Raw genomic sequence first — 24837 nt, 5'->3', positions numbered from 1 at the left:
CAGTTGAATTGTAATGAATGAATGTAAACAGATGCCATGTGTGTACAGTAGAATATAGCACTAGGTGCCTTTCACACAGAATGCACTTTTGTGTTGACTTAACTGATTAATCTTTGTGAATGTGACACACTCTGCTGCCAGCGGTGTGATGAAGCTGTGATTAAATGTTTTCTTTAGGATGATACTCTCTGTTATGTCCTGTGCCCTGCCCAAACATCACCGAAAACCAGATATACAAACTTTCACTAAACGTGTGTTGGAGAAATGATATCATAAGTAATCGTGCTCACGTGTGGTTGTTTTAGTGAATTAAGGAGTGACTTGTGTTTGGTCTTCATGAGTTTGTTCATATGCAAGTTCACTCATTAGCACACATGAGAACACAGTGATGCTGAATCCCTCTATAACTTCATCCGTTGATGTTGGTGCACTATTATGAAAATGAATGATTCATACATTCAGTTTTACATTTAGTATTTGTTATTTTATTTTATAAAAATAGTCTTACTGCCACCTTTGCCTTCTCAGAGAAAAGGTATGTAGGTAGGTAGATTGACCAGGCTAATCATCTTCCATCTGTGTGTCATCTTCCATTCACATTTACCCTTGGATTCCTGCTAAACTGCACTGCATGTCATAGTGATACACATTCGAAGTCATCCTGTTAAACCAGTTCTCATGCAATCCTTGCAGCTGATAGCCCTACCCCTTACATATAATGCTAAAAGCTAGAAACTTCAGTTCAATGCCAAATTAAACGCTGATTGAGTCGCACTGAACGCTGCTCAATCACTCACATGAGTCTACAGGTATTTTTAGACTGGAGACGGGCATAAACAGGACTGACACTTCTACAAACATCTAAGGACTGCAAACAAGTAAGAAAACTCTTTATCATTATATGAAAGAAACTCAACTGAAAATATTCCTGTTTAAAACCAGACAGAACTTGAAATATAATAATTAGTTTCCATCATAAGATCACCATTACTACTGTATTTACATTAGCACTACAATGGTATTTTGCTGGAAACTGTAGTTAGCGGTGTCAATTTTTGTAAAAAAATAAATAAAATTGTATGGGGAATTATCTGTAATATCTGTAAACTAACTGTAAACTGCCACTTATGCTAAACAAGGCAGCATTCATTTGATTAAAAATACAGTAAAAAAAATACAGTAAAATTTTAATATTGTGAAATGTTATTACAATTTAAAGTCACCTTTTTTTATATTTCAATACATTTTAAGATAATGTTCATTTTTAATATTGACAATAACATTTTAGTGAAAATTGTGTGTTTTTTTCAGGATTCTTTGATGAATATAAAGTTGAACAACATTTGAGCAACATTTATTTGAAATATAAATCTTTTATAAATGTTTTTACTGTCACTTTTGTTTAATATATTCAATAATAATAAAAAAAAAACATCTTAATGACTATAAAGTTTTAAACAGTATATTGACTTAATTTGAACGTATATTAATTTGAGCGAAACTGTGTCCAGGAAATCAACTTTCGAATATTAGTCAACTAATCTGAGTTTGATTTGCAATTATAACCGGCTAACTGTACATTATTATTACACTATGCTCACCAAATAAATGAATACGTTAATGTGAAAAAGTGATTACATCAACAGTCTTAAGCAATTGTTGAATAGTGAAGAAAAAAAAAAGTATTTTTTGGGTTAAAAAAAAACAACCCTGATCAGTTGAAGGGGCTGGAGTTCCTCTGTGAAAAAAAATTAAATAAAAAATAATGTAAAAGTGTATTTTAAATAAGAATAGATGTAAATGTTACTCAAAAATATCATGTTATACAAGACAAACAATTAAATGAGTCAGATGGAACAATATTGGGGATTGTGGGTTTGTCTGAAACCTTCAGAAATGCCCAGTTTTCTGTTTTATTTCCCAGTATGCCTGTAGAAACATTATCAATCAGAAACCGCTCTGCCATTGGCCGCTTTCCATCCGGTACTCTTACACTGGAGGATCCAGACAAGGTGAAGCCAGAGAAGCAAGACACAAAGTGGACATGTAGCACATGGTTCCGGCAGTGTTGCCTGCGCTGCTGCTGCCGCAAAAAAACTGATGAAGACGCCACAGATACCACGAATAATGGAGGCAGCATTGGGATGACAGGTACAGGTAACCTAACCAGACAAGTGTTCTGGCTTGTCTTGAATAAATATTACAGTATATATTTACCTAATAATGAACATTCTGACATCATTCACTTAACATTATGTGGACAACATCCTTTTGTGTTCTATAGAAGTAGGACAGTCAAATGATGACAGAATTCTCACTTCTGTATAAATATAAAACACATCACATTTAAACTCGCTCTCTCTATCAGATTCTCTACTGGAGGTACGTTCCATAGACCTTCTGAAATCCAACAAAGAACAGAACCGTCTGGAGCATCATACCGATCGCTATCACAGCGAACACCTCATCATCCGCCGAGGCCAGACCTTCCAGATGCTTATTGAGCTCTCACGAGCTTTCAACTCAAAGAAAGATAAACTTCAATTAGATCTGAAACTAGGTCAGTTTTGCCACCTTACTACTAGCCCAACACGAGACCTAAGCATACTAACCTTGAATCTGTGTGTTGTTTGTGTATATGTGCACAGTAACATCACTTGCTATCATTCTTCTTGTTTAAGCTAAAATCTAATTTAATTGATCGACTTGCACTATCATTTAAATGTTTGGGGTTAGTTTTATTTTATTTATTTTATTATATTTTGTTTTATTTTTTTCACTTTTATTCAGCAAGAACACATTAAATTGGTTAAAAATGGAAGTAAAGATTTTTACAATGTTCAAAAAATATATATATATTATATGCTTTTCTTTTTTCTTTTTTTGTATTTTTTTTATAACCCTGAAAATAAATGATCACTGTTTTCACAAAAATATTATGCAACACAATTGTTTTCAACATTGATAATAAGAAGAAATAGAGACTGGAGTAATAATGCTGATAATTCAGCTTTGCATCACAGGAATAAATGACATTTTAACATATATTCGAACAGACAACGATTATTATAAATTGCAATATAGTCATGGCCAAAAATATCGGCACCCTTGGTAAATATGATTAGATTTCTGGTTAGATTTTTGTGAATTATTTTAAATAAAAGATCAAAAGTATTAACAATGCAGATTAATTTTCACAGCCTCCTTTGATTATATATACCAAAGGTGCCGATATTTTTGGCAATGAATGTATCACTTTTGTAGTTTTTACTGTATTTTTGATCAAATAAATGCAGCCTTTTTGAGCATAAGAGACTTGTTTCAAAAAAAACTGAAAACATTATTCTTACCCCAAACTTTTGAATGGTACTACTGTATACATCAATGTGTCTATGGATGTGGTCATGTTACTTAATTTTGAATTTGTCACACTATATGTTTGTGTGCATATATTTTTCAGGTAATCTCCCAGATGTATCCAAAGGCACACATGTGATTGTTCCTTTGGTTGAAGATCTGCAGGATGACTGCTGGGAGGCCAAGATAGTTGAGCAGAAAGCCAAAAGAATAAAACTGTCTGTGAACTCTCCACCAACTGCTGCTATTGGCAAATACAAGTTCTGTGTTGCAACATCTTCCCCAACTGGCGAGGCCATGTCCCCATACAGTTCTGACAATGACATCTACATGCTGTTCAACCCCTGGTGTGAAGGTACTAACAAGGGTGGGGTGAGAGAGAGGGAATACAAAAAAAAAAAAAAAACATATGAAAAAATTGTTGTAGTGTGATATTATCTGGCACATTCCATATGCACAGTACCCTTTAGAGACTTGTGACTATTCTTAAAAACATTAAAGCACAAATCTCATGTTAACTGTAAATCTGTTAGATACTGTATGTTAGACATTAGATATATTTTATCTAACAAATTAATCTAGCATGAAAAGTAGCTTGTTTTAAAACACATCAAATGTCTGTATCCTGCCTAAAAATGAGAATTTTGTCCAGTCCCAGTTCAGAGATCTTGACGTTTGCAGCTGTATCCATTAATTACTATAATGTTTACATAATCTATTTAACTGAAATTCAATTAATTCACTTATTAAATTATAATTACCACTAGCATAATATTTAGCTGTCTCCCTCATTTTGCTCACTCCATAACGTATGATTACAAAAATGAAGCAGTTTTTTTTAAATTGTGACAAGCATTATTTGGACAAAAATGACTTGGACTAATAAATAAAGTAAATACAAGTACATCAGTTAAATAACTAAGACAAATATATCATTCCTGGAAAATAAGTAAATTATAGAGTAGTAGGAGTTAAAGTTTCAGGGCCTATTTTGTCCTGTTTTTGGACCGCCTTTTTATTGTTCTTTCCTTTCAGTACACTCTAAAGAAATCAATCCAAGAGGCTGAATCATCCGGTTTCTCTGTCTCTCCTAGATGACTCTGTGTACATGGATAATGAGGAAGAGAGGAAAGAGTATGTTTTAAATGACATGGGGATAATCTATTATGGAACTGACAGCCAGATCGGAGACAGGCCGTGGAATTTTGGCCAGGTCAGAGCAACCCATCCATATACATCTAGTGTTTTAATAAAATATAAAGTCACTAGATTCCTTCTTGGCTTTAACGTGTGGCAGAAAATCAGATCTCAATTCTCCAGATTTCAAAAATCCAAAGATTTGCTCCTTTCTTGTGTTGTAGTTTGATAAGGACATTCTTCCTGCATGCCTGTTTTTGCTGGAGCGCAGTGGAGCCCCAGCTTCAGGATGTGGAGATCCTATCAATGTGGTCAGGCTTTTGTCTGCAATGGTAAGTTTGAATGATCCTATTAAATGGGTCATATCATTATTATCTTCCAGCTGTGTGTGTGTAATCAGTGCACTCAGCTGTGTAGTGTGAAAGTCCATGTGGTGAGCCGGTGACCTCTGGTGGTGAGTGAATGGAAGCCCATAGACCGGATTCATTACAGTTAAAACTATGACTTGTCTATGATTGAAATAAATGTAAACATAAACATTGCTATCTTATTCCAATCCTTTAATTGCTATGTTATTAATAAATGATTGTTATTAATTTCTAATATTAATAAACACATTTCTTCTAAAAACAAATTTCTTCTAAAAACGACCAAACATATAATGCAGATATGTTCGGTCATTTGAATCATGTTTTACTTCAATCGTGACAACTCATGAAATAGATTTAATAGTATTTTGTTACAAGAATGGAGTGAGTCAGTGGTGCTGAAACATACTCAGAATTAAGGGGGTCACAATTAAAGGAATACAATACAGAATTATATCAACCTTTCTTTTTCAATTTGCAATATTTTTCAAACCTCAGACTCAAACTTCCACACCATTTTGTTCATTCTTGAGGTGAACTTTTGCCAGTTTGGTGATTAGATTTGTACCACAGCCTTGAACTGAATGTGATGCCTCCTTTGTGCGATACCTGCATGTGCGACCAGCTTTACAGGGATTAGGATACATGCTGCATAGTAAACCTTTCAAAAAGGTTATTTATTAGCATTTATAGTTCCATAAAGAACCTTTAACATCTGTTGAACCTTTGCAGTGCACAAAAGAGTCTTTGTAGTGGAAAAAAATTCTTTAGAATATTAAAAATTTATTTATTTTTTGTTTGTTTGTTTGTTTTTTGCACTAAGAAAGGCTCTTTTAGGAACAGTTCACTGAAAGGGGTTCTTCTACGGCATCACCAAAAAACAACAACAAAAAACCTTTTTGGAATATTTATTTTTAATATAGTAGATCTAAACAGTGGTGCTGGGGAGGAGGAGGGCTAAAGAAAATTCTCTTGGCACACAGCAGGAAATAAATAGATAGAAAAGAGAGATTGATTGACTGCTGTCAGCTTGAAAGAACTCAAAATGAGTTTCATGACTGAACTATGCAAAAATGCAGCCTCTTAAATATATCTGTATACAACAGATGAATAATTTTTGTCCTACGTTTGACAGATTAACTCTCCTGATGACAACGGTGTGTTGGTAGGCAACTGGTCGGGTACGTACGATAATGGCACAGCCCCCACGTTCTGGAGCGGTAGCAGTGACATTCTGAGACAGTACTATGAAAGTGGAGGAACACCGGTTAGATATGGACAGTGTTGGGTCTTCTCTGGGGTCACCACCTCAGGTATGAATATGCGTTTGAGAATGAGTAAGAACACATCCATTTGACTTGAGCATAACACTCAAACCTCTTTCCAATTTTCAGTGATGAGGTGTTTAGGGATTCCAACCCGGTGCGTTACAAACTTCGAGTCTGCTCATGACACAGATGTTTCCTTGACAACAGATGTGTATTTAGATGAGAACTACGAGCCGATTGAGGAGCTCAATCAAGATTCTGTCTGGTTAGTTAAATTCATTCACAAAACTGTCTAAAACCTTGAAGAGTACACTATAATTGCACAAATCTGAAAGTGCATATACTGTACTGTTCAAACTGGTAAATCATTAGCTTCTCAAAAAATGGCATTAAACATACAAATGTCCCTGTCTACAGGAACTTCCATGTGTGGAATGACTCCTGGATGGCTCGTCCAGACCTACCCGCGGGTATGGGGGGGTGGCAAGTAGTAGATGCCACCCCTCAGGAGACCAGTCAGGGCGTTTTCCGCTGCGGTCCTGCTTCCGTCGCAGCTGTCCGAAATGGACAGGTTTACCTCAAGCATGACACACCATTTGTATTTGCAGAGGTATACCTAAACCTCTATATTATGACTTAGTTTTTTAAATGAGGCCCAAAGAGACTTGTAGGTACTAAATGCTTTGCTCTTTTTGTTCAAGGTGAACAGTGATAAAGTGTACTGGCAGCGAACTGCCGATGGCACCTTTAGTCCCGTCCAAGTTAAGAAGAAAGCAATAGGTCGCTGCATCAGCACTAAAGCAGTTGGCTCTGATGAACGTGAGGATATCACACACCTCTACAAACATCCAGAAGGTAAAAAAAAAAAAATTGACTTGAATTGAATCTTTCTGATGTTATGAGGCATTAGTAATTTCCAGGTTCCTTCACCCATCTGAGAATCATGATCTAGTTTAAATCTAAATCTAGTTTAAAAAACATGCATGTTGCATTCATCAGTGGAGGTAAATCAATTACCTGAGGAAAAGTAATAAAATACTATTCCAGTAAAAGTACTTCTTTTATATACCTGACTAAAAGTATGAATGTACTTGATTTTTAATGTACTTAGAGTTGTTAACTGGAGGAGACTTGCTCTGACTGGATCACTGAGTCAATGAGTTGTTGAACAGCTGCAATCTGATCAGTCCAATTTGCAAATTAATCATTTAGTGCAATTTGCAAATCGACTAAACGGGTTCTTTGGAAAGAATCAGCTAGTTCACAAACTGAACATCATTACGAGGAACAATATGTTTTAATGAAACGGAGAGGAGTATGAAGTATGATATTATGCTTTGGAATGTAGTGAAGTAAAAAATAAAGTACAGATACTTGGAAAAAAGTACTTAAGTAGTAATATACACTACTGTGCAAATGTTTTAGGTCATTAGTATTTTCACCAACAAAAAATGGTTTAAAGTCGGTTATTTCTATCTTTTGCTGCAGTGTGTGAGTAGGAAATATCAGTTTACATTTCCAAACATTCATTTTGCCATTAATTGTAATAATCCAGTGAGATTTGTGTCTGAGTACAGCCAGTGCTGTACATGAAGAAACAGAACAAACTGAGACAGAATCAATCCAGAAGAACTGTGACAACGTCTCCAAGACCTATCTGCAAAGCTACAGTACTGTTAAAGGTTTTAGGCACTTGTGTAAAAATGCTGTAAAAGTGAGGATGCTTTCAACATTTGGTGTGACCTTTGTGTTTAAAACAGCTTTTGTCCAGAATACATAGTTTTCAGGTAGCTTTGCTGGTGTCTTGGAGACATTGCCACAGATCTTCTGGATTCCATATTCTATTCCACATCACTATTCCATATATTTGCTGTCCCTCTCATTAGATTCAGAAGAAGAGCGCATTGCTGTGGAAACTGCCTGTCAGTATGGCTCTAAAGCAGCGATCTACAACATCTCCAGTGCTAACGATGTCTCCATCCAGATCACCATGGATGGAGAAGAGCCTCAGCTTGGTGCAGATGCTAAACTGGCCATCACCGTAAAGAACACAAGCTCAGAACTGCGCACGTTCACCCTGCACGGCCAGGTGATCATTATGTACTATACTGGGGTGTATAAAGCTACAGTGAAGAAAGACCAGATACCTGTCGAACTCCAACCCAATGAAGGTGAGAGAACTCAGGCAATAATTTCGCATTCAAATTGGATTACTGTTGCCAATTAGAGATGAATTTTCCTCTCTTACTCATAATAGTTGAGACTGTGGAGTGGTGTCTGCTCTATGATCATTATAAAGACCAGCTGGTGGATCAGGCCATGCTGATGCTCACACTCACTGGACGCGTCACAGAGACCAAACAGGTTCTGGCTACTCAGTTTCGCTTCAGACTACGCACATCAGACCTAGACGTCAAAGTGAGTTTAAAAGACTTCTGTTAAACTAAAAATTATACATGTGTATGCATGGAGGTTAATGTGTGTGGTAAATTAATTTAGATTTTTGGGTGAATTCGTTTAATGAGATCAACTTTGAAATCTCACTTACATCTGTGTGCTCGTTTACCTCCCAGCCTGAAGGGGACGCTGTAGTTGGCAAAGAAATGAAGGTTATTGTTGATTACCGGAACCCACTTAAGCTCACACTGAAGAATGTGAAGTTTCGCTTTGAAGGACTGGGAATGCAGAGTGTCAGGGAGGTTTCCTACGGGTAAGACGGTCATTGTAAACTTAAATAATGAAATTGTTAGCTGTTGTCTTCAGTATGGTCTATGATTGCTTTCAATACACACTTGGTAAAACATCATATAATTACACTTTGATTCAAAAGTTTGGGGTCCATAAGATGTTTTAATGTTTTTAATGCTCAACATTAAATATAAAATACAAACAGTAATATTGTAAAATATTATTACAATAAAAAAAAGTTCTATGTGAATATATTTTAAAATGTAATTCATTCTTGTGATGTAAAGTTGATGATTTAATTATCATAAAGTTCAACAACAACAACAATAATAATTCTTATCATTTTACAGTTTTGATATTTATAATTTACTATTATTTTTTTTATTATTATTCAATTATCATCAATGTTGAACACAGTTGCACTGCTTCATGTTTTTGTGAAAACCATGATACTGTGATTTTTTTTTCAGGATTCTTTGATAAATAGCAAGTTCAGAAGAACAGCATTTTTTTTAAATGGACTGAAATACATTTGAAATAATTTAATATGTCATTGATAAATATATATATATATCTGTGTATGAAATTTCACCAAAAACATGGCAACATGATTTATCTTCCTCTCTCTGTTGTTCTCTTTCTCAGAAATATAGAAAGCTTGGCCACGGTGACGCTGACAGAGAAATTTATTCCTTTGGAGGCCGGCCCACAGAAACTTCTGGTGTCACTCGACTGCCGTCAGCTACCTCAGGTGCATGGAGTCACCAACATCATTGTCAAAGCACTGTGAGACATCTCTTCAGGAGGAGAAATATGCACTGCACTGGAACTTCATTCGCTCTGAATTTCATTAGGAAAATCTCTGTCTAGGACATATCTGAAGGGTGTTTTTTTATAGTAAACAGCTTGAGAATGTGGGTCTTTTGGCACTCATTATCAAATACAACTGCATTTTTGCATATTGTAGTAGAATAAACGTGTGCACATTTTAAATAGGTTTATTTAACAATTTAAAATATAATTTATTTTTGTTATACATGAACCAAAATGTCTGTATGAACTTTTGTTGCTTTAAAACATTGCTTTTTATGTTGAATGTATTCATCCTTTTATGTTTTTCTCTCAGAATGTGATTTTTCAGATATTTCTGATTATTCATAAATATTTAAGTCAAAACAACCATGTTTGTGTTCTTAGTTAGTAATCTGATATCTGACAAAGAGCCAAAGGACTATTTTCCATCTAATACATTCAAAAGCATTTTCAAATCATATGACATCTGGGCTCGGGCAATATGTTTTGTCAACCATGTCTAATTTTATATGAACATGTTTTTGAGGCATGTAAATATAATACTTTTATATACAGAAAAATATTTATATCAATTATTCCTATTAGTTTCATAGGTGTTATCTCACATTTCATAGGATTTACTGGAGGATATAAAAAATGGTCAAAATGTTAGGGGTTACGGCTGGAAGGGATAAAGCTACGGCTACTGGACATGCACATATCAACATAGTGTAATTTTTGCCACACTGTACAACAATAATTAATGTTTTTGCATTATTGTAAGGGGTAGGTTTAGGGTTGGGGTAGGTGTAAACGCACAGGTGTAAAACAATCAAATAGGTAGAAAATTAAATGTATTGTTAGCTTCTAGGAATCTTCACTGAATCAATTCACTAAAAATATTCATTCATGGATTCGTTCAGTGACTCATTCTCTTGAGTTCAACATTACACCAGTAGATGGCAACCAGTGATTAACTCATATCTTTCCTATATGATTCACATCTGGTACTGTAAAATAGTACAGTAGACCATGGATCGCAGAACGTACCAAAAGAAGGGGGGGCGAAGAAGGGGGTACTGTTGACTTCGCACACTGGTACAATGGATTAGAAGCGGCATTATATTGCATTATAAATGTACCAAATCCTTGTTATTGTACTAAATAAAGTGTGTAAGATTGTACATTTTACATCCTATACTGTAAAAAAAAATTCCGTAAAAAAACGGATAATGTACTGTCAGAAAATTACCAGGACATTTTCTGTTAAATTTACGGACAATTCCTTCCACATTAAAAAGGAAAATTCTGTAGATTTACATTTTCTTCTGTACCATAAACGGACAATCCGTTTTGCAGAAATTTCAAAAAAATTATAGCATAGGCCTATCTTTAGTAGCAAATAAATCCAACACAATATATACAAATTGAACATGATTTATTTTTACCTCATGTAAACATTCTTAAAAGTGCGTTCAGTAGCTTTTATTTGCTTTTAACAGGTGAAGACAAAAATATTATTACATCAATTAATTTAACAATGTGTTTTAGTTTTAAACGGCACCAGGCAGAACAAAAGTTCTCAAAGTTGTTCATACATGAGTCTTGGAAGCATCGGTTCCCTTCATCTGAACCGTCGACCCTCGTTCCGGATTTCTTCACAGGAAGACTGGAAATGACAAGAGATTAAATGAATGAAAGTGAAGTATAGAGTAAAGTGCAGAACAGGTTGAGATTGAATTATCAAGTTCCAGTTCAAACACTGTTTATAAAATGCTAAACTTGCATTTCCAGTGGTCTCCAATTGTATCCGTCATCTGATCTTGTCAACAATGTTTTATGATATACTTAAAGGGTTACTCCACCCCAAAATGAAAATTCTGTCATTAATCACTTTTCCCCATGTCGTTCCAAACCCGTAAAAGCTTCGTTCATCTTCAGAACACAAATTAAAATTTTTTGGCCCAGAAAAGTATGAAAAGCATCGTCAAAATAGTCCATCTGCCATCAGTGGTTCAATCTGCTCAAACTTTATGAAGTGATGAGAATACTTTTTGAACACAAAGAAAATAAAAATACAACTTTATTCAACAATGCGTCGCATCTGCGTCACAGTAGCGTCATTTTGGAGAATATCCGCTGAACGCAAACTGCGTACGCTGTTCTGTGTCAGCTGCACCACACGGATACGCTGTTTTTGTTAAATAACGACTTGAATAAAGTTATTTTTATTTTCTTTGCATACAAAAAGTATTCTCATCACTTCATAAAGTTCAGACTGAACCACTGATGGCAGATGGACTGTTTTAACGATGTCCTTATACTACGTTTCTGTGCCTTGACCGTGTAAGGACCCTTGCTGTCTATGGAGAGTCAGAAAGCTCTCAGACTTCATCAAAAATATCGTAATTTGTGTTGCAAAGATGAACGAAGGTCTCATGGGTTTGGAACGACATGAGGGTGAGTAATTAATGACTGAATTTTCATTTCTGACTGAACTAACCCCTTTGATTATTTTCAACTAAACAGCAACACAACAAAATGCTTTATACACAGTTTCATCACATATGTTCCTTACATTTGTATGAATTCCAACGTAGGTGCCATCTCCTCTGAATGTTTTCTGTTTAAAATAAAATGAAGAGAATGTGTAGCTCAGCCACAATGGGGGAGGAAATGAGTTCTTGAATGACAGCAATCTGGAATCACCAATAACAATAAAAAAAATAAGAAATTATAAACAACACATTGTAAATTCAGAAAGCCACTCCAAACATTGATTAAATCTTTCCTACACAAAGAACTTCAATAACAAAGCCAACTGAATAAACGACTCAATTACTAATTTTTGTCAGTATTGAACATCCCTAAAGGTAAATAAAAATGGAAGCATATGGGTAGCAAAATTCTATTTGAAATATGCAAAATGGCAATGCATTGCAATACATAAAATGGCAATGTAGTTCTGTATTTTTATTTACATTTTGCCATACAGGTGTCCAAATTTTAGTGTAACATTAAAATTCAGTTATATAATTTACATTTGCCATTTTCTACACTAGTTTTAATATGCAAATTAAAACATATTTTAACACTTTATAAGCTAATTATTCACAATATTAAGTTAATTAAAACAAAAATTATTACCCAAATTGATTAGATTTAACATGTCCAAGCAAAAACTGTAGCAAAATTATCATTTAAATGCTGTTTTTCCTAAATGCATTTAGACTTAGGGGTAGGACACTTGGGATTTCATTTCCATCATAATACCGCATGATAATTGCAGCACAATGCAGTGAGAATTTCAGAATGCATTCTGAGCCAAAGGTGCAGCAAAAGGGTAGCAACATGCTGATTTAAATGTCTTTTATTTTTCTTAAATGCATTGACACTTACATATAAGACATTTCAATAACATTTTCATTTAATACCCCGCAATGAACAAGTCAATGTGGAAAGCGTTTGGTTGACGGTGAATATTGACCTATTGTGCGTCCTGTTGCTGAGCCCCACCTAACAATTGACAGGTCAGGGGCGTGTTGCATTTTCAAATGCATTTCAAATCCACACTGACTTTAAATTCATAGCGGTATTAAATGAAAATGCAATTGAAACGTCTTATATGTAAGCGTCAATGCATTTAAGAAAAATAAAAGACATTTAAGTCACCATTTTGCTACCCTTTTGCTGCACCCTTGGCTCAGAACGCATCCTCAAATTCTCACTGCATTTTTCTACAATTATCATGCGGTATTATGATGAAAATACAATCCCAAGTGTCCTTAAGTCTAAATGCATTTAGGAAAAACAGCAATTAAATGATAATTTTACTACAGTCTTGGCTTGGACATATTAAACATATCTAATCAATTTGTGTAATACATTTTCATTTTGCAACTTATAGTGTAACATTAAAATTCAGTTATATAATTTACATTTGCCATTTTCTACACTAGTTTTAATATGCAAATTAAAACATATTTTAACACTTTATAAGCTAATTATTCACAATATTAAGTTAATTAAAACAAAAATTATTACCCAAATTGATTAGATTTAACATGTCCAAGCAAAAACTGTAGCAAAATTATCATTTAAATGCTGTTTTTCCTAAATGCATTTAGACTTAGGGGTAGGACACTTGGGATTTCATTTCCATCATAATACCGCATGATAATTGCAGCACAATGCAGTGAGAATTTCAGAATGCATTCTGAGCCAAAGGTGCAGCAAAAGGGTAGCAACATGCTGATTTAAATGTCTTTTATTTTTCTTAAATGCATTGACACTTACATATAAGACATTTCAATAACATTTTCATTTAATACCCCGCAATGAACAAGTCAATGTGGAAAGCGTTTGGTTGACGGTGAATATTGACCTATTGTGCGTCCTGTTGCTGAGCCCCACCTAACAATTGACAGGTCAGGGGCGTGTTGCATTTTCAAATGCATTTCAAATCCACACTGACTTTAAATTCATAGCGAGGTATTAAATGAAAATGCAATTGAAACGTCTTATATGTAAGCGTCAATGCATTTAAGAAAAATAAAAGACATTTAAGTCACCATTTTGCTACCCTTTTGCTGCACCCTTGGCTCAGAACGCATCCTCAAATTCTCACTGCATTTTTCTACAATTATCATGCGGTATTATGATGAAAATACAATCCCAAGTGTCCTTAAGTCTAAATGCATTTAGGAAAAACAGCAATTAAATGATAATTTTACTACAGTCTTGGCTTGGACATATTAAACATATCTAATCAATTTGTGTAATACATTTTCATTTTGCAACTTATAAAGCGTTAAAATATGATTTTATTTTGCATATTAAAACTAGTGTAGGAAATGGCAAACGTAAATTATATAATTGAATTTTCATTTTGCACTAAATATTGCACAAACTGTATGTATGGGAAAATGTCAATTTAAATACAGAAATGCATTGCCATTTTGCATTTTGCATTTCAAACTGAATTTTGCTCCCCATATGCTTCCATAAATAAAAACTGTAGTGTTAATAAATAAAACAGAATACAAACCCTTGATAAGAATGCAGGGGGTACTTGGGATGCACAATACAGCAGCAATTACGACCTGTCATTAGAAAAGAAAACAGAAGAAACAATGAATGTCATGAACTGCTGTCCCTTTAAACCATGACTCACATCGACGCACATCTGACACATCCCAACTTTACATCAGTCAAGGCATTTTAACTTATTTAAAACTGTCACTAGCCACAAAATGGTCATTTTGACATAATTTTGTGTGCTTTTGTCCGTATAAGTGCGAGAGAACTCGATGCGCTCCTGACGCGTGTCTGAAGCGTGTGCGTTCACCGACAGCGTGCCAGTAACGTTACCGAACAAACTTCTCGTGCGTGTGTGTGTAACAAACAAGACAATAAAATGTCTAAACCTACCTCGTTTGGCAGAAAAGTTGCGTTATCCTTGAAGAATTCCGCGACATCAGATCTTCACCTAGTCGTATAATCTCTTTTAAAGAATAAAAAAAAAAAAAGTCGTAATGGCATCTTCTGTTGGAGGCACACAGGACACAGCGCTTTAAACACCGTTGTACGACACTTAGGATTTAACGGTATCACAGCTGCTTAACATCACCTCAGTAACATTAACATGCCGGATGCTTTACGGCACGCGCAGTAACAAATACACCGCATCAACAACAATTAAAAGTTAATAAACTTATTTATAAAACTGAAAGTGAGCACACTGTAACACGTAACTTACCTCCACGTCGAGTGAGATGTGACGGTGTGCTGGAAAGGTCAAATGCGACGGCTCCGACATTCATTTGGCAAACAATAGCAAACTAACATCGAATCAACGTAGAATCGATGTTTCTCGTGGCGTCGAAACGACGTTGATCTCCGACGTCGATCCGGCATCAGTTTGCTCATCGGGGTGTTGATCCGACGTGAAACGTATTTTTTTTAATTATTTGCATCAAAAATATTATATTTTGTATATTTTCATATAAAATGACAACATTTTATGTAAAATGTACATTTCTAATCTTCATTAATGGAAATAACATGTAAAATATGCCATCTGCTATTTAGTGGACGATTTCTGTCACATCATATAGGTCTATTTTAAACAAAAAAACTACATGAAAAAAGTGCTTTAAGTTTTTATCTAAATGTTGAAGCTGCTAAATTTTGCTTTTGCTAGTCTATTAGTCTATTATCTCAATCATAGCAGTTTAAGAAGTGACTCGCAGAATGTTTCAGCAGATTGACTCCTGTAATTGGGTAAATACAGTTGTCACTATTCCAATTGTGAATGGATTATGCAGAGCGTGCATTATAGTCGATAACCAGTCAATATTCGGATTATATATTTTTTTTTCTAAGCACATTTGACTAATTCCAAACCACAAATATACACACAGGAGCATTTGAAAGAAGTCAATTTCAGCAGGTATCTAAAACGAGTCAATACTACTTTTACTACTTACTACTCACACTTTTAAAAACTCTGGATCTACACAAATCACGCAAATGATCTATTTTAGATTCAAAATTACAATTTTCACTTAAAGGTGATACGTTTGCATCCCTGAATATTCAGTTGTTTATGTCCCTTTTTTATATTTGCATAGAGTACATGTCTATTGTGTCTAGAATTATTGTAGCAAAACTGAGCACCTGCGACCGTGGAATTTGTATTTGTAGAGAATATTTCAGTAAAGTCATCAAGAAAATGTTTTAGGAATTGCAAACTTGTATTTAGCTTCTTTCTCTCTCAAACCAACAAAACCTTCTCAAAATCTTCACTGCAGGTGCATAAATCCTATTCTACAAATTACGAAATTCACAGGCTGTTATACCAGATTTATGCAGGGCTATATTTCATTTTTCCAGAATTTAACTGTGGTATTTGTAGATAAGTTCATGTTGGAATGACCTGCCCATCTCAATTCAAGCAGCTTTAGCTTCGAGTCTTTAGCCATTTTCAAAAAACGTCTAAAGACACATCTTTTTCATCAACACCTGACCAATTAATGCTATCACTTACCTATTCTATTCAGTTCAATTCTATTCAGTTTGATCGAATTTCAAATTCTAATCAAGCGTGCAAGTGGGATCTCACATTCTGATGTCATGTGAGATCTCACATAAAAGTTCTACTTTACAGTTGTGGTCAGAATTATTGGCACCCTTAGTTAATATGATCGAAGAAGTCTGTAAAAATAAATCTGTACTGTTTAAAATGCCACAGATCTGCCTCGAAGAGGATGTGTGTCTATATGCAAGGTGAGGAGGATGGTTTGAGTGGCCAAAGACTCTCCAAAGATCTCTTGTCAGGTGAGCTCCAAACTCACCAGGCATTATAGGAGAGACTCAGAGCTGTTATTGTGGCAAAAGGAGATTGCAAAAAGTACTGAATAAAAGGGTGCCATTAACTGCGGCCAATGTGTATTAGAGAGAAAAAAAATTACTCCTAATGAGCTTCCCCCCACCCACTTTTTGATCTTTTATTAAAAAGGATTGACAATGCAGATTTATTTTTACAGACTTTTGTTCATATTTACCAAGGGTGCCAATAGTTCTGACTATGACTTTATATATGCAAATGTGCAAAATTTGTTCATGACTTCACATTTTTGATTCGGGTGTGTGAATGTGTTTTGCCCCACATTCACATAAGTTTCTTAATTTGTGATTTGTAGAATATGATTTGAATCTCAGAATTTGAAATGATGTAACTGTTGTGTTGTGTTCGTTAGAGAGAAAGAGTAAAAAAAACATTTGGAACTCCTAAAAAAAAACAAACAAAAAAAACACTTTTCTCTGCGACTGTAAATTTACTACCTGTAATACGCACGTGTGACTATTCTTTACACCTACAAATTCCACTGTCACAGGTGCTCAGTTTTGCTATAATACCTTAGACAGGGGTACTCAACAGGTGGCCCGTCCGCATTAAATTTGTGGCCTGCGTCATGCTGAAGATTAATGTATTTTTATTACAGGTTGCGCTCAAAATATTAGGCAGTTTGATTTTTTTATAAATTAAATGTAACCTATACAATCACAGTAGTAAAAGCTGCTCGATCTCTAAGCGCTGTAACTAACCACGCGCGGCACGCCCCAAACAACTTAAAAGAGAAGCGTTGTCCAACAAAAGAGGACAACATGATTTTACTCCACAACATCAGTCGAGTTTTTGAAATGACTTCATTTTGTGAGCTGATGTGCGGTTTTTGTCACAGAACGAGGAAGATAATATATTCTATACGGTAGGGCTGGGAATCTTCAGGCGCTTCACGATCCGATTCCAAAACGATTCTTGATCTACATTTTTTCCCCAATTAATCTTTACAACTTTACATCTTAACCAAAATTGCAGTTTCCATGCTTTTTGTTTATAGTTGGAATCTCTGTGTGTCAGTACTGCCATCTTAAAAATAAGGGTGTAAATCTTCACTGGTTTCATGATTCAATTCAATTACAATTATCATTATCAACTTAATATCACGATGCGTCACATTCTCAGTTTTCAATATTACTGCACACGGCTACATTTTCATATCAATTTTATTTTGTTCAAAATTTACTTTATTTTATTTTTTTATTATTATATAAGCAGGCTACTTTAAAAAAATTAAATAAAATTACAGTAACACTTTCTTTGAAACCCATATTTATAATACATTATAAGGATATTCTTAAGGCATTATAATGAATGCATAATGCATTATAAAAAACCTTATAATATGTTATATCGTCTTATAAATAATCATAATAACAATTACAATACATTATAATGCTTATGCATTTGTGGTTATAACTTTTAAGATTAAAGATTATTTATAACACAATGAACACCATATTAAATCTACTTTTACATTTATAATGGACTATATATCTTGACATTATTTAAGATCTACATAGTATCTTACTACAGTACATCTTGTAAGTGGTTAGGTGTGGAGTGTTATTTGAGTGTTCCCTGTGAGGCTAATATTAATTTTAATGTGAGCTAATTAATAATTTCAACTGAAAAAAAATGCAGTGTTTATTTGTTGGATTACATTTTATTTTGATGGTCCTCTTAGTCTATTGACTATAAGCAACTTTGCAACTACATGTCAACTAACTCTCATTAGAGTATTAGTAGGCTCAGGTTAAGGTTAGGGTCGGTAGAATGTTGACGTACTTGCAAAGTTACTTTTAGTCAGTTTGTCTGTTGGGGAATCATCAAAAGAAAGTGTTAGCATATATTTAGCAGACATACTACTAATACTCTAATGACTGCTAGTTAATGCACAGATCTATTTCGATATAGCAGATGTTTTGTCCTGCTCTGAAAACATAACTTGACTGTGTGTACATCAATTTCGTATAAAAGTATTCGAAAATGCAAGTGCATTTAACCGCAGCCGCAATCGAGCTTCAGGACAAACAAACACAAAGCGCACGTGAAAGTCTGTCTCACAGCACAAATTCTGTGCAATGAAGTCCACCGCATCTCTAGCGCGGACACGTGCCATATGCGGGAAAAATAAACAAGCTAAGAATCGATTCTGAAATATTCTGAATCGATTCAGAATCGTTGAAGAGAGAATCGCGATGCATCGGAGAATCGATTTTTTTCTCCCACCCCTACTATACAGTAAAGCCAATGTCAATTATCATTGGATTATAAATATACTTTATTATGAAAATACCAAAGATGGCTTGAAGAACACAGTTAAACCATATCGCGTCGTATGTTTATTGTCGTATACTGTTGGATATTTAAATAAATAGTCAGATCGCGAACAGATTCAATCACCCACGCAATCTTGTTCATAAATGACAGGATTCATATGTCTATTAAAGCCTTAAATCACAATGTAACATTCAAATCTGCGTTCGCGCTGATCCAGAGAGCAGTTTACTTATGTGAAACATCTTTACAAAGTCTTTTGTATCGTTATACAGAAGCGATCAAAATTGAAGCATCTTCACTTTCAAAAAGGTTATTTATTCTAATAAAGATTGTATCAATTACAACATAACGCCAGCAGGTGGAGACAAGTGACTTAAACTGAGATTCGTTCAAAAAACATTGATTCATTCGGAATGTGGAAAAGTGTCGGAAAGTGAAGTCTTCATGAGCAAGTCATGAAGTTATGAGTTATGAATCATTTGTTTCACTTTATCAGTTCGTTGAATATTGTATTCTATAAATAGACAGCAGCAATTTTTTTTCTAGAAACTCTAGTAAATTACATTTTTCAGAATCATGGTGGGAGAATAGTGATATCTATTTTAAAAATATAAATATGAAAAATAATAATACTTCTTCCTAAAGTACTTTGTGAACTATGTTTGCTCAAGAATGTTTTTAGTTTTAGCATTTTGAGTTTGTTCAATAGGCTACTCTGTTCAATATAGCAAAACAAACTTTTAATCCAATTTTTTGTTCCAGATTTTTACTCTTTAAAAAAATATATATATTTATTGATATTTATTTCATGCTCAGTCTTATTTTAAATAGGACAAGGACAAGCAAGACTTAGATAAGTAATAAACTGTATTTCTAAATCAGTAAATCTGCAAATATTGTCTTAAAATCTGATGATGCAAATTGTAATTTGTGGTTTATATTATATTATATTATAGCAATATGTAGTTTAAATGCAGCCCGCTTGGCCTCTGAACTTGAGTTAGTCAGCCATCTATGCAAAAGCAGAGGTCAGTGTGGTGTACTGTAGATACAGCTGTCCAGGCCAACATCTGATGTACTGATGTCTTCAACTGGGAATCCAGAAAACCTGCAATAAAAACAGTACAATTCAAAATCCATCATACATAACCAATATAACAGGACTGCCCAATCCTGTTCCTGGAGATCTACCCACCTGCAGAATTCAGATCTAACCCTGATCCAACACACCCGTCTGTAATTGTCAAACTGCTTTCATTGATGCGCTGTGCGGTAGATTTGTTGACAAGTTCCTCCATAAAAGTACATTGATAAAACTGTTTTTTCATAGTGGATCATTTAATGAAGTCACTGTATTACTTTTTAAATGATCTCATTAATAACTTCGCTAAATAATATTAGCATTGCTAACAGGCGGGACCTTATGAGAAAGGCATGTAACAGCTTTTTAGGTTCGTTTACAGTCATTTACATTTGCATCATAAATACATACTCAGTCCCAAAGTGCTCCTTAGTAAACGTGGTAAAAAGATTTCCAAACTGATTAATAATTAGTATATAAAAAATGAATAGAATAGAATAGAGAAAAGGAAGAAACACAGCTAAACCCTCCATCTAAATCTTCTCAAACAAGTCAAAGAAGTATTAGTTCCTGTTCAGAAGTTATAGAACACAGGAAAAAGAAATGAGACATACAATCACCTCCTAACATTTTGCATTATCTTGCAGAGTTTTGCTTACTAATAAATGTGACCTGTGCTGGCAAAATGAGTCGGAATGCACACGAGCTAATTTCAAGAAGTGAAAGATGTTGATTTTGGTTGAATTTGAGTTTTTCACAAAAATGAGTTCATTAAGCCCTCTTCTAGCGATCCCAATGCTCTAAATATTATTTAAGAATCTAAATATATCTTTACTTGCATGTTTTCTGAAAGGAGTACCTTTTCTCCGCTCGCATCTCGCGCTGACTGTCATCCGAAGCGAGCGCATAACGGCGCTTCTGACGGCGTGCGATCCCGATAAATATACACACATACACGGAATTACAGTATTTAAGTATTCATGCAAAAATAATGTTATGTCTTAAGTGAACGTTTGGGGAAATGTTGGGTAAAAACATCAGATGTGTGACATTATATCCGTGCAGTACAGTAGGTCTAATATATAGGCCGTCTGTCTCAATTCTAATCTAATAATAAAAGAAAAGAGGGAATCACTCGCTGCTCTTGATTGAACTGCTTTTGTAATCAGTTCATTCATAATGAACCCACTAAAGTGATTTTTACATTTGATTATTTGTTTTACTTACTTGAATGCTTTTGTTTAGATGTAAAATGAAAAAAGTAATACATTACTTGTTTCTTTCCTGTATATATATATATATATATATATATATATATAATTTTTATTTTTTTGCATTGGTGCATATTAATAATTACAAAGATAAAATAAAAAATAGCTGAAATCTTTATACAAGTAATTCAGAGAACAGGTAAACCTTGTTCATTTACATTTATTGCCATCACTGTAACAATACAAATCTGGATTGAAAATCTGCAAACTTACCTTTTAGGGCAATGATTACAATATAAGGATTATTTGGCAGCTTTGTATGTTCATCTAGTTGCCATCATCTGAAGTCTTTGTGAGTGCTTCTTTATGGGTTACACCAGTGAAGATCAGTTTATGTTTATGTTATTTTACTAACTGCTTTCACTAATTGCCAAATGTAACAATTTAGTCTCATCTATTAATTATAGTTGAAGAATAAGTATCTTTGGTCTAATGTATGTCACTGGTGATTCATTGTGTCACTGGTGTTACCGTGTTTTTTTTTCTGTCACATTACATAAAATGTGTCACATGTGGCACGATAATAATTTTACATCCATTGAATTCTGCTTCACTCAAGAGTTAAGATTTAAAGGATTGCATCATTACTTGTTTATTACTGTTTTTTCCCAAAAAATATTTTCATTGTTATAACAAATACATGGTTGTGCAAATGTACTAACATCATTCAATCACACTTTTAACAAACCTGATTAAAATAAATAAAACATAATCTCCTTATTTGTTGCATTATCATTGTTTTTCTGTAACTGACTACATGTGCTGAAATAAATCGAGAAATAATATTTCATAAAAACCTCTAAAATTGACAAAGAAGATGTTAAAATTATTTTTTTTTACATGTGGTCTTTAAATAAATATTATAAAAATATTTAAAAAATCATTAAGCTGTCATTTATGTGTATTCGTAATGTAAAAAGGTAATCTAATAATGTGATCTAAGTTTAAATGTTAAAAAAAGAAATACATTTTAAGACATCTTGCCATACCAAAAGTCGATGTTTCTGTAGAATGACCCAAATATGAATGTAACCTGTGCTGAGTTGTATTTTTGTGTGAATGTTTTAACAGTGTAAAGTTTGTTTGTTTGTTTATTTTTATCAGGATTTTTTTTAAAGGAAATTCTTATTTTTATTCAGCAAGGATGCATTAAATTAATAAAAAATGAGTGTAAAGTTTTCTGTTTCAACTAATGCTGTTCTTTTGACATTTCTATTCATCTAAGAATCCTGAAAAAAAAAAACACACACACACAAAAATATTGTGCAGCACAACTATTTTCAAGATTGATAATAATCAGAAATGTTTCTTGAGCAGCAAATCAGCATGTTAGAATGATTTCTGAAGGATCATGTGGCTCTGAAGACTGGAGTAATGATGCTGAAAATTCAGCTTTGATCACAGAAATAAATTACATTTTACAATATATTCACACAGAGAACAGATATTTTAAATTGTAATACTACTGTTTTTTTTTTTTTTATCTGAATTTTTTAATAAATTCAGACTTGGAGAGCATAACAGACTTCTTTTCAAAAACAAAGTATTTTACTGAATTTTGAACATTAGTGCATGTTTGAGGTTAACTTGCCAACCATATTGTTCATTGTGCCTGGGAGATGTTGTCCGACAGGAGGTCCGCTCTGAGTCTGGGGTGCAGGCCATCAACATGGAAGAATGTAGGAACATAAGAAGCAATTTGTCACAGAGCCAACAATATTTAGTATACAATGTCAGCCAGGTTTATTACAAGGAACCAAGCTAGAGCAGGTGAAATGTAGAAAAATACAGAATATACAGAAAACGTTCTTTTAACATAACATAATTTGCTTCTAGGTTTACTTATTTAATATTGCTCATACTTCTTATTTGTGGATGTCAAAGCCCTCTTAAAATGTTAAGAAGCTTCACCTGTTCACTTGTGTTCCTTACTTCTCCGTCTCGGCTCCCTTCAGAAATTGTGAAATCTTGGAGCCATCCCATCTTGCCGTGTTTTTGTTTTTCTTCTGAAATCACAGAACAGTTTTTTATCAATATTTGTTGACCATGAGAGATCAAAATACGTTTGAACTAGATTCAGTTAATTGTCCCGCTGATGTAAGTGACGTCACCGATTAACGGTACAGTGTAGGTTAAATAAATGAGCCTATTTCCAATCACCCACTGAAAAATTATCAGCAAAACTTTTACAGAACTGTCAAAACCTCTCATCTACACATAAAGATGTAAATAAAATCCCAAACATTCAAAAAGAGCTCAGTCTACGGAGTTAGCCTACGTCCTCTGAAAACGGCTAAGATGCTAACGGACTTGTTCGAAGACACTAAACCATTTCTATGAACTAATTTCACCAGAAACGAGTCAAATACAAGCAAGAGAGGTGTCAGGAATAGCTGTATTTAATATTTGTGAGATTTTAGGGACTAAACTTACCGAAAACAACAGCGAGAAACGGAGCTTCCTGCTTGTCAGTCGTTGTGTTGCCGCTCCGTTTCCATGGCAACTCCCTCCGCTCCAGTGTTTGAACCAACGCGGTTCGAACGTTCAGCACGCACGCATTAAAACACGTCACAGTCACGCAGAATTTACATAAATAATCATATAAAATTAGAACATTATATAAATAAATAACTTAAATCTATACATTTAATTTATTTAAATGTAGTTCTATGACACCCTGCACGTTATTGTCGGATAAAGCAGCACTTTTATATATATTTATTTTTAATGAACACTTAACCACCTTATTTTATTAGAAAGCCTGCTTGCATGTAGACCAGGGGTGGGCAATTAATTTCCCTAAGGGTCCAAGAGAAACTTGGGCAGTTAAGAGGGCCAGATTAACCTAACTATTCTTTATAATAAATAAATAAATAACAAAAAAAAATATTTTTGGCAGTGTTTCAAAAACACAGGTACTTGCTCAAAAAAAAGCAAGTACCTGTATTTCAAAGACCAGCATCACATTAGAGCAATTCCAGCGTTATTGACGTGACATTCGCAGTCAAAACATAAATTCTCATATAAATAGGCTATTCATTAGACCTGTGTTGAACCATCTCTTTATATTTTTTAAATTTCCGAAAATAGAGTCCAGACTTCAAAAAAGAATCAGTCTATAAATGTGTTTTATTTTATTTATTTATATACAAGTTTTTGGGGAGATAACATAGGCTATTTTGTACGA

General features: G+C 34.1%; 1 protein-coding gene and 1 long non-coding RNA gene across 6 annotated transcripts; one reads left to right on the top strand and one right to left on the bottom strand.

Moving 5' to 3' along the window:
* The first annotated feature begins 754 nt into the window (after positions 1 to 754).
* tgm1 (transglutaminase 1, K polypeptide) lies at positions 755 to 10299 on the top strand. Of its 2 annotated transcripts, none has more exons than XM_058762976.1 (14): positions 755 to 878; positions 1925 to 2157; positions 2369 to 2560; positions 3461 to 3712; positions 4452 to 4570; positions 4719 to 4826; positions 5998 to 6175; positions 6257 to 6395; positions 6548 to 6740; positions 6832 to 6985; positions 8017 to 8301; positions 8388 to 8548; positions 8704 to 8840; positions 9464 to 10299. In XM_058762976.1, the coding sequence occupies exons 2-14, from the start codon at positions 1926 to 1928 to the stop codon at positions 9606 to 9608; spliced, it is 2295 nt and encodes a 764-aa protein (XP_058618959.1). In that variant the 5' UTR covers positions 755 to 878; position 1925; the 3' UTR covers positions 9609 to 10299. The 2 variants fall into 2 exon arrangements, with proteins under 2 accessions (XP_058618959.1, XP_058618960.1); XM_058762977.1 differs by having other exon boundaries at positions 1925 to 2151; positions 9464 to 10201.
* A 762-nt stretch (positions 10300 to 11061) lies between these two features.
* Positions 11062 to 24412, bottom strand: LOC131531862 (uncharacterized). 4 transcript variants are annotated; one of them, XR_009268800.1, is made up of 9 exons: positions 24084 to 24409; positions 23562 to 23656; positions 23238 to 23299; positions 20494 to 20590; positions 15369 to 20406; positions 15041 to 15113; positions 14658 to 14712; positions 12189 to 12309; positions 11062 to 11279 (listed from the first exon to the last, which is right to left on the bottom strand). It is a non-coding gene; the product is annotated as an uncharacterized LOC131531862 (long non-coding RNA). The 4 variants fall into 4 exon arrangements; XR_009268799.1 differs by having other exon boundaries at positions 15041 to 20406; positions 24084 to 24410; XR_009268798.1 differs by having other exon boundaries at positions 14658 to 20406; positions 24084 to 24412.
* Positions 24413 to 24837: the final 425 nt, after the last annotated feature.

Source organism: Onychostoma macrolepis, chromosome 23 (genome assembly GCF_012432095.1).
Source record: "Onychostoma macrolepis isolate SWU-2019 chromosome 23, ASM1243209v1, whole genome shotgun sequence".
Taxonomy (NCBI): Eukaryota; Metazoa; Chordata; class Actinopteri; order Cypriniformes; family Cyprinidae; genus Onychostoma; species Onychostoma macrolepis.
The sequence above is the reverse complement of the archived record's forward strand: the minus strand, read 5'-3'. Positions and strand labels throughout refer to the sequence as shown.